The sequence below is a fragment of the Bombina bombina genome, chromosome 3 (assembly GCF_027579735.1).
Source record: "Bombina bombina isolate aBomBom1 chromosome 3, aBomBom1.pri, whole genome shotgun sequence".
Lineage (NCBI taxonomy): Eukaryota > Metazoa > Chordata > Amphibia > Anura > Bombinatoridae > Bombina > Bombina bombina.
This window is the reverse complement of record NC_069501.1, coordinates 362215601-362225413: the sequence shown is the minus strand read 5'-3', so window position 1 is coordinate 362225413 and position 9813 is coordinate 362215601. Positions and strand designations below refer to the sequence as shown.

Sequence of the window (9813 nt, the reverse complement as noted above, 5' to 3'; positions counted from 1 at the left end):
TGTAAAGAAAATAGTATGTCATAAGTCATGCCTGTGTTTAGTTGACATGATGTCTGCCAATAAAGCACAAATAAATTAAATAACGCCATTAGACCATGTCTCTCGAACTCTGTAGTTTTTATCTTGCTATATGTATCCTTTGCTCATTCAAGAATTGCTTTACTTGACAAGACTATATCCTTTTATGAAAGCTGAATGAAATTGTATTTTGACATTTGATTTATGAAATCAATGAACAAGTAAGCACATTTCAGAAGGTTCAGTGCATTTGTTAAACACTGAATCTCTAGATTATATTGGACTATTCTTTCCCTATAAAGATTCTTAATACACTTTTCTAGCGCACTGTTGTTAGGATGATTCAATTCCCCTGCACAGAGGAAAATGTATCTGTTAATCAAATGAAAAGATGTATCTCTTGAAATGATTTCATTTGCTAATCTCTATCCCATACCACAGTGCTATGTGAAATACCTTTCTTACTTAACTGACGACATATAAAGGTTCAGCAAAAATACCAGGCATGTTCCCCGTCATTCCTACCTCTAGTCTATAATTGTACCTCTTATTTTGTTAAAACAAATTATGAACTTTTTTTTTTTCTGTGCAGGCTCTGAAGGTCCTTAGAACTGCAGAATTTGCTCCTTTTGTTGTGTTTATTGCTGCACCTACAATTACCCCCAGCATCAACGAGGTAGGAAAATAATATAGATGTTCTTGTTTTGTATTAATTTAACATGCACTTTTCTTCAACATGTCAGAAAAACAGATGTGAAACAAAATTAAAATGTATACCGTAATATGACTTGGTGAGTCTGAGCATGAAGGGTTTTATTGCGCAATAACGCATACCTGCTTGTTGATTTTAAATGAGTTGTTTCATGGTAATATAACAATGTACATTTTATATATTGTATTTGTACATAAATCTCCTTCGTAGACGTGAAAAAGAAAAAAAATGGTTGAATATCTTGCACACAATTTTGATTAGGGGAAGCAAGCATTACATATGTAATTAATATGTACAACATTTGCAATTATCATGATTCGGGCCATTGTCCAGCAGCTCTAACATTAATGAGGAATAGACTCTTGTTTGTGAACCAACAACAATTTTATTGTCCCCACTGCAGTTTGGAAACACAATGGTAAAATGGCAAGTGATTTTCTAGCCTTCAATCAACGACTTAAACGTACATCGTACTCTTAAATGTTCTGTCCTTTAATGTGTTCACAATTGTCCATTTTACCTGCTAGAGTGTATTTAATTGTTTACAGACAGTTTTTACCCCTTTATTTTGTTATTTAAAACAACTTATTTTGACTGTAGTAACTACCACCTATACTTAACATATGAACTGACATTCTCTGTAGAAAAGCGATGTAAACATAAGACAATAGCAATTAATCTCCCAGCGGGGGACAGGAGAAAGATATTTTTGTATCTGAAATAGTTAGCTCTTCTCATTGAAGCCCCCAGCCATAATAAATATTTTAATACCTAACTGTTAGGCTGTGTTTAGACAAAAAATATTGTCAGGTCTGCTTAAATTCCAATACATTTAATACTTTGCAGTGGACACATTTGGAACAAATTAAGGGGGGAGCATATTTTATAGTACAGTGTCCCTTTAAATGCATAATTTTGGTCTAGACTTAAAAACATCACAGACAAGCAAGGAAATCTCAGTTCAGTATTGACAGATTGTTTGTGACATTCTGTCCAGTTTTTGCACATTTAAACAATATTTCTTCAGCTATTTTATAAAACATATATCAAAACCGCTTAGTAATTCATCTTCTCCAGTTGCATGCTGATTTAATAGTCCTGCCTTAATGACATCACTTTTTTCTAATCAGTTTGTTTGTGTGTTTACAGTATGTAGCACGGCTGAAAGGGTTTTAGATATTTACACTAAATCATTTTTGCTAAATTATTGTGCAGTATCAGTCATAATATTTTTTTAATACAGGGGATAGTTTGTTGATATATTGAATGCATCACATTAAATGGTGTTCTTTCATTGACTAGGCTGTATCATTAAAGTTCATATTATAGAAGCAAAAAACTAAATTCACATATATGGAAAGGTGCACCAGCATTGAGGAAGCCACCGCAATTTATACAAATTAAGTATCCCTGGAGCGTTCTAATCTGTGTATTTTTTTCTCACAAGAGCAAGTCTTTCTATGTAATATAACCAAGATCTGGCTTTTCAGCTAGGGTGATAGTAGCCTAGAAAAAGGAAATTTTACCCATTATTTGCATCTTTGTTTAAAACTGAATAAAACAACTTTAACATATTTCAGACTATTCTACGTCATTGATTTCTTTATGACTTCTATTGTTTTGCAATCTTTTATCTTTTTTTTGTTTTGTTTTTATATGATTTTGCTTTCCTAAATTGCAACCTTTTCTTTTCCTTTTACCTACACATTTGCAATTTTTGCTAAGCTTCCACGATGGTGCAGAAAACTACCTGTAAGTACCAGAGAGGAAATGACAACAGATAAACATTGCTCCTTTTGTAGATTTAGAATAGATGCTTAGTTTGTGTCTGCTGCTTATATAGAACATTTGTAAAGTGACCACTAGAAGCATTTCCTTAAAGAATAAATCAATGCAAACCATTAGTTTCTTGGCTGGAGAAACTGAAATTATTAATAATTAAGCAGAAACTCTACTCTGCTAAATACATGCTGTTCTTCTATGTATATCTTGTTCTTGCAAATTATGTTTCTATTTCTTTCTAATGACACGGTGAGTCCACGGATCATCTTAATTACTGTTGGGAATATCACTCCTGACCAGCAGGAGGAGGCAAAGAGCACCACAGCAAAAGCTGTTAAATACCACTCCCCCTACCCACAATCCCCAGTTATTCTCTTTGCTTGTATCAGTTGCAAGGAGGGGTAAAGTTAGGTGTCTGATTCTTCAATCAAGAGTTTATTTTTTTTAAGCAGAGCAAGTTTGCTCTGGTTTTCTTTTGGGTTTAGCCGTAGTCCATGTCAGTCTCTTCAGTAGAGCAAGTGGTGACTTTTAAGCATTTGGGAACTTGTGGGGTGTAATCCCCACTGGGCCTCCCAAGTAATTTCATGCTGCCCTTGGTTGAAAGTTTGAGTAAGTTTAGCCTTTTCTTTTTTCCACAGGTCCATGTGAGGTAGGAAGCCCCTCTCATACCAAGTGAGCTGTCCTGCTGCCGGACAGATTTTTGAGGTAAGTGCCTATTTCTTTCCCTGTTTTGATATAGGAGATTTTGGCACTTTGACAGTTAATTCTGTCTAAATATACAATCAGCCTTTTAGGTTAACGGTTTATTGTATGGCAGTTTTTCAGGCACTGGGGATGTTTGGCTCAGTTTATTATGTTTTCACTTTGGTGTACATGTTTTTTGTTTGTGTATTAATGGCTACTGGGAGGTTTGTTAGGCCACGCCCACAATAGGTGGGCTTATCTGAGATTGCAAGGGCGTTTTTGGTGCCCTTTTAGATGTTCCCTGTTGTTCCTGGATGTTGCATAGCTCCTCAGAGGTGGTTCAGCGTTCTCTCCGGTGCGACTGTATGGGGGTCCGGATCATTTTCTGACTTTGTTTCCGACAGCAAGGAGGTCAGGTAGGCACCTCAGCAGAGCTTGCTGAGGTGTGGAGGTTGCCTGTTGTTTTTTTGTGGGGCTGTTGCTCTGTTTATATTTAAGTTTCTGTCTGAATTTCAGGGACTATAACGTTTGTGTCTCTTTTTGCATTCATTTTGTGAAAAATTGTTGCTGCAAGATTTATTGTGCAGTTTGTTTAAGGATTTTCTAGTTTAAAAAAAAAGTCTGTTTAAAATTTAAAGGGACAGTAAAAAAAATTTGTTTCATTAAAATTCTGATTTTAACTTTTTTTTGATTAAGGTTTTTCCTTTGGAATAATATGGACCAAGAGGCCCTGCAAGCTGTTGCTTGTTCTCTATGTTTAAACACTAATGTTGAGCCTGGCCTCAGCTAGCTTCAACCCAGTTTATCAGGTTTGTCGGACAACATAACGTCAATGGCTTACATCAATCATCAAGGAGTAACTCATCAATCATCAATGCCATGACCGAGGTAGCCAAGATTATTCAGTGGGCGGAGAGTCACAACTGTTGTCTGTCTGCTATCCATATTCCAGGGGTGGACAATTGAGAAGCGGATTTTATGAGCAGACAGACTTTTCATCCGGAGGAGTGGGCACTTCATCCAGAGATATTTTCCAGCTTGATTCTTAGTTGGGGGAAGCCGGAGTTGGATCTCATGGCATCTCATCAGAATGCCAAGCTCCCGAGGTACGGGTCGAGGTCAAAGGATTCTCAGGCTGTTCTGATAGATGCTCTGGCAGTTCCTTGGACTTTCAGTCTGGCATATGTTTTCCCTCCGTTTCACCCAAGCAGTGACCTGAGGAAGAAGAGCAAACAAGAGAGGGCATCGATGATTCTCATTGCTCTGGCGTGGCCTTGCAGAATCTGGTTTCCAGATCTGGTGGAGATGCCTTCCCTTCCACCTTGGCGTCTTCCATTAAAGGACCAGTCAACACAGTAGATTTGCATAATCAACAAATGTAAGATAACAAGACAATGCAATAGCACTTCAAATGAACTTCAAATGAGTAGTAGATTTTATTTTGAGAATTTTAAAAGTTATGTCTTTTTCCACTCCCCCTGTACCATGTGACAGCCATCAGCCAATCACAAATGCATACACGTACCATGTGACAGCCATCAGCCATTCACAAATGCATACACACTTATTCTTGCACATGCTCAGTAGGAGCTGGTGACTCAAAAAGTTTAAATATAAAAAGATTGTGCACATTTAGTTAATGGAAGTAAATTGGAAAGTTGTTTAAAATGGCATGCTCTATCTGAATCATGAACGTTTCATTTTGATTGAGTGTCCCTTTAAGGAAGGACCTGCTTCTGCAGGGTCCCTTCCTTCATCCAAATCACGTTTCTCTGAAGCTGACTGCTTGGAGATTGAGCGCTTGATTCTTTCTAAACGTGGTTTCTCCAACATTGGTGTGTCCGGTCCACGGTGTCATCCATAACTTGTGGGATATTCTCCTCCCCTACAGGGAATGGCAAGGAGAGCACACAGCAAGAGCTGTCCATATAGCCCCTCCCAGGCTCCACCCCCCCAGTCATTCTCCTTGCCGCTCTGAACAAGTAGCATCTCCACGGGGATGGTGAGGAGTTTGTGGTGTTAGTTGTAGTTTTTTATTTCTTCTATCAAGAGTTTGTTATTTTGAAATAGTACTGGTATGTACTATTTACTCTGAAACAGAAAGAGATGAAGAGTTCTGTTTAAAAGAGGAGTATGATTTTAGCAGCAGTAACTAAAATCAGTTGCTGTTCCCACGCAGGACTGTTGAGCTGAGAGAACTTCAGTTGGGGGGAACAGTTTGCAGACTTTTCTGCTCAAGGTATGACTAGCCATTTTTCTAACAAGACTGTGTAATGCTGGAAGGCTGTCATTTTCCCTCATGGGGATTGGTAAGCCATTTTCTTAGACTCAGAAAGAATAAAGGGCTTATTATGGGCTATTAACTGGTGGACACTCTTAAGGGCTAAATCGATTGTTTATTTAAGTTGTTTTTTAAAGTTTGAAGTAGTTTTCACACTTTTTATTGTTTGGGGAACGTTTTTATTGCCAGGCACTAGTTAAGACACCTTCCCAGTCAGGAAGGGCCTTTCACTGTAGTAGGCAGAGCCTCATTTTCGCGCCATTATTGCACAGTTTCTTTTGAGTGCAGTGCATGCAGCTGCATGTGTGAGGGTCTGGTATCCACTGAAAGCGTTCCTAGAACCCCCCTGGGATAGATGAAGTCGCAACAAAGGCTGTGGCTGGGACTGTAGTGGGGTTAAAATTGCAAACGGCTCCGGTTTCCACATTTTAAGGGTTAACAGCTTGAAAATTGGGGTGCAATACTTTGAATGTATTAAGACACTGTGGTGAAAATTTGGTAAAGATTGGATAATTCCTTCATAGTTTTTCACATATTCAGTAATAAAGTGTGCCCTGTTTAACATTTAAAGAGACAGTAACGGTTTTGTTTTAAAACGTTTTTTGTGCTTTATTAACCAGTTTAAACCTGTTTAACATGTCTGTACCTTCAGATAGATCATGTTCTGTATGTATGGTAGCCAATGTGGTTCCTCATTCAAATATATGTGATAATTGTGCCATAGCGTCCAAACATAGTAAGGACAGTACTGTCACAAATAGTAAAGTTGCCCAGGATGATTCCTCAGATGAAGGAAGTAGAGATAGTTCTACATCCTCTCCTTCTGTGTCTATACCAGTTATGCCCGCGCAGGCGACCCCTAGTACTTCTAGCACGCCAATGCTTGTTACTATGCAACAATTTTCGGCAGTAATGGATAACTCCATAGCTAATATTTTATCCAAAATGCCAGCATTTCAGAGAAAGCGCGATTGCTCGGTTTTAAACACTGTAGAGCAGGAGGGCGCTGATGATATTTTTTCTGTCATACCCTCACACCAGTCTGAAGTGGCAGTGAGGGATGGTTTGTCAGATGGAGAAATTTCTGATACAGGAAGAATTTCTCAGCAGGCAGAACCTGATGTTGTGACGTTTAAATTTAAGTTAGAGCATCTACGCGCATTACTTAAGGAGGTACTAACTACGCTGGATGATTGTGACTCTTTGGTCATTCCAGAAAAATTGTGCAAGATGGACAAATTCCTAGAGGTCCCGGTGCACCCTGATGCATTTCCGATACCTAAACGGGTGGCGGACATAGTGAATAAGGAGTGGGAGAAGCCAGGCATACCTTTTGTCCCTCCTCCTATATTTAAGAAATTGTTCCCTATGGTCGACCCCAGGAAGGAAAACAGTCCCTAAGGTCGAGGGGGCGGTTTCTACACTAGCCAAACGCACGACCATTCCCATTGAGGACAATTGTGCTTTCAAAGATCCTATGGATAAAAAGTTTGGAGGGTTTGCTTAAAAAGATTTTTGTACAGCAAGGTTACCTCCTTCAACCTATTTCGTGCATTTTTCCTGTCACTACAGCGGCGTGGTTCTGGTTCGAGGAACTGGACAAGTCGCTCAGTAGGGAGACTCCGTATGAGGAAGTCATGGACAGAATTCACGCATTTGAGTTAGCTAATTCCTTTATTTTAGACGCCGCTTGCAGTTAGCGAGGTTAGCAGCGAAAAATTCAGGGTTTGCAATTGTGGCGCGCAGAGCGCTCTGGCTAAAGTCTTGGTCGGCGGACGTATTTTCCAAGACAAAATTGCTTAATATCCCTTTCAAAGTTAAGACCCTTTTTGGGCCAGAATTGAAAGAGATTATTTCAGACATCACTGGGGGAAAGGGCCATGCCCTCCCACAAGATAGACCTTTCAAGGTTAAGAATAAGTCCAATTTGCGTTCCTTTCGCAATTTCAGCCTTTAGACAAGAGGGTAACGCTTCCCAGACTAAACCAGCTTGGAAACCAATGCAAGGCTGGAACAAGGGTAAACAGGCCAAGAAGCCTGCTGCTGTTACCAAAACAGCATGAAGGGGTAGCCCCCGATCCGGGACTGGATCTAGTAGGGGCAGACTCTCTCTCTTTGCTCAGGCTTGGGCAAGAGATGTTCAGGATCCCTGGGCACTAGAAATAGTCTCTCAGGGTTATCTTCTAGAATTCAAGGAACTACCCCCATGGGGAAGGTTCCACATGTCTCACTTATCTTCAAACAAAATAAAGAGACAGGCATTCTTACATTGTGTAGAAGACCTGTTAAAGATGGGAGTGATACACCCAGTTCCATCTGTGGAACAAGGTCAGGGGTTTTACTCAAATCTGTTTGTAGTTCCCAAAAAAGAGGGAACTTTCAGACCAATTCTGGATTTAAAAATTCTAAACAAATAACTCAGAGTTCCATCGTTCAAAATGGAAACCATTCGAAAAATTTTACCTACAATCCAGGAGGGTCAATATATGACTACCGTGGATTTAAAGGATGCGTATCTACATATTCCTATCCACAAAGATCATTATCAGTTCCTAAGGTTCGCCTTCTGGACAAACATTATCAGTTTGTGGCTTTCCCATTCGGGCTAGCCACTGCTCCCAGAATTTTCACAAAGGTGCTCGTGTCCCTACTAGCGGTTCTAAGACCAAGGGGTATTGCAGTGGCACCTTATCTGGACGACATTCTAATTCAAGCGTCGTCTCTTTCCAAGGCAAAGGCTCATACAGACATTGTTCTAGCCTTTCTCAGATCTCACGGGTGGAAGGTGAACGTAGAAAAGAGTTCCCTGTCTCCGTCGACAAGAGTTCCCTTTTTGGGAACAATAATGGATTCTTTAGAAATGAAGATCTTCTTGACAGAGGTCAGAAAGTCAAAGCTTCTAAACGCTTGTCAAGTTCTTCTCTCTATTCTGTAGCCTTCCATAGCTCAGTGCATGGAAGCAGTAGGGTTGATGGTTGCAGCAATGGACATAGTTTTGCTCGAATTCATCTAAGACCATTACAACTGTGCATGCTCAAGCAGTGGAATGGGGACTATACAGACTTGTCTCCAAAGATTCAAGTAGACCAGATGACCAGAGACTCACTCCGTTGGTGGTTGTCCCAGGATCACCTGTCTCAGGGAATGAGTTTCCGCAGGCCAGAGTGGGTCATTGTCACGACCGACGCCAGTCTATTAGGCTGGGGCGCGGTCTGGAATTCCCTGAAAGCTCAGGGTCTATGGTCTCGGGAAGAGTCTCTTCTCCCGATAAACATCCTGGAACTGAGAGCGATATTCAATGCTCTCCGGGCTTGGCCTCTACTAGCGAAGGCCGGATTCATAAGATTCCAGTCAGACAACATGACGACTGTAGCTTACATCAACCATCAGGGGGGAACAAGGAGTTCCTTGGCGATGAGAGAGGTATCCAAAATCATCAAATGGGCGGAGGATCACTCCTGCCACCTATCTGCAATTCACATCCCAGGAGTAGACAACTGGGAGGCAGATTATCTGAGTCGTCAGACTTTCCATCCGGGGGAGTGGAAACTCCACCCGGAGGTTTTTGCCCAGTTGACTCACTTATGGGGCATTCCAGACATGGATCTGATGGCGTCTCGTCAGAAATTCAAGGTTCCTTGCTACGGGTCCAGATCCAGGGATCCCAAGGCGACTCTAGTGGATGCATTAGTGGCGCCTTGGTCGTTCAGCCTAGCTTATGCGTTTCCACCGTTCCCTCTCCTTCCCAGGCTTGTAGCCAGGATTAAACAGGAGAAGGCCTCAGTGATTCTGATAGCTCCTGCGTGGCCGCACAGGACTTGGTATGCAGACCTGGTGAATATGTCATCGGCTCCACCATGGAAGCTACCTTTGAGACAGGATCTTCTAGTACAAGGTCCATTCGAAAATCCAAATCTAGTTTCTCTGCAGCTGACTGCTTGGAAATTGAACGTTTGATTTTATCCAAACGTGGGTTTTTCAGATTCAGTGATAGACACTCTGGTCCAAGCCAGAAAAACTGTGTCTAGAAAGATTTACCATAAAATATGGAAAAGATATATCTGTTGGTGTGAATCCAAAAGATTCTCCTGGAATAAGATTAAAATTCCTAAGATCCTCTCCTTTCTCCAAGAAGGTTTGGATAAGGGATTGTCAGCGAGTTCTTTTAAAGGACAGATTTCTGCTTTACCTTTCTTGTTATACAAACGACTGGCAGCTGTGCCAGATGTACAAGCTTTTGTACAGGCTTTGGTCAGAATCAAGCCTGTTTACAGACCCTTGACTCCTCCCTGGAGTCTAAATTTAGTTCTTTCAGTTCTTCAAGGGGTTCCGTTTG

At 40.7% G+C, this 9813-nt stretch overlaps 1 protein-coding gene across 1 annotated transcript in view; it reads left to right on the top strand.

Moving 5' to 3' along the window:
* The window catches only part of CASK (calcium/calmodulin dependent serine protein kinase), a gene marked incomplete in the record, with an annotated part of 883427 nt that overhangs the window by 846395 nt on the left and 27219 nt on the right, over positions 1 to 9813 (top strand). Inside the window, 1 exon segment of the mRNA XM_053706489.1 lies at positions 611 to 694. Coding sequence (XP_053562464.1) covers positions 611 to 694 — 84 coding nt within the window.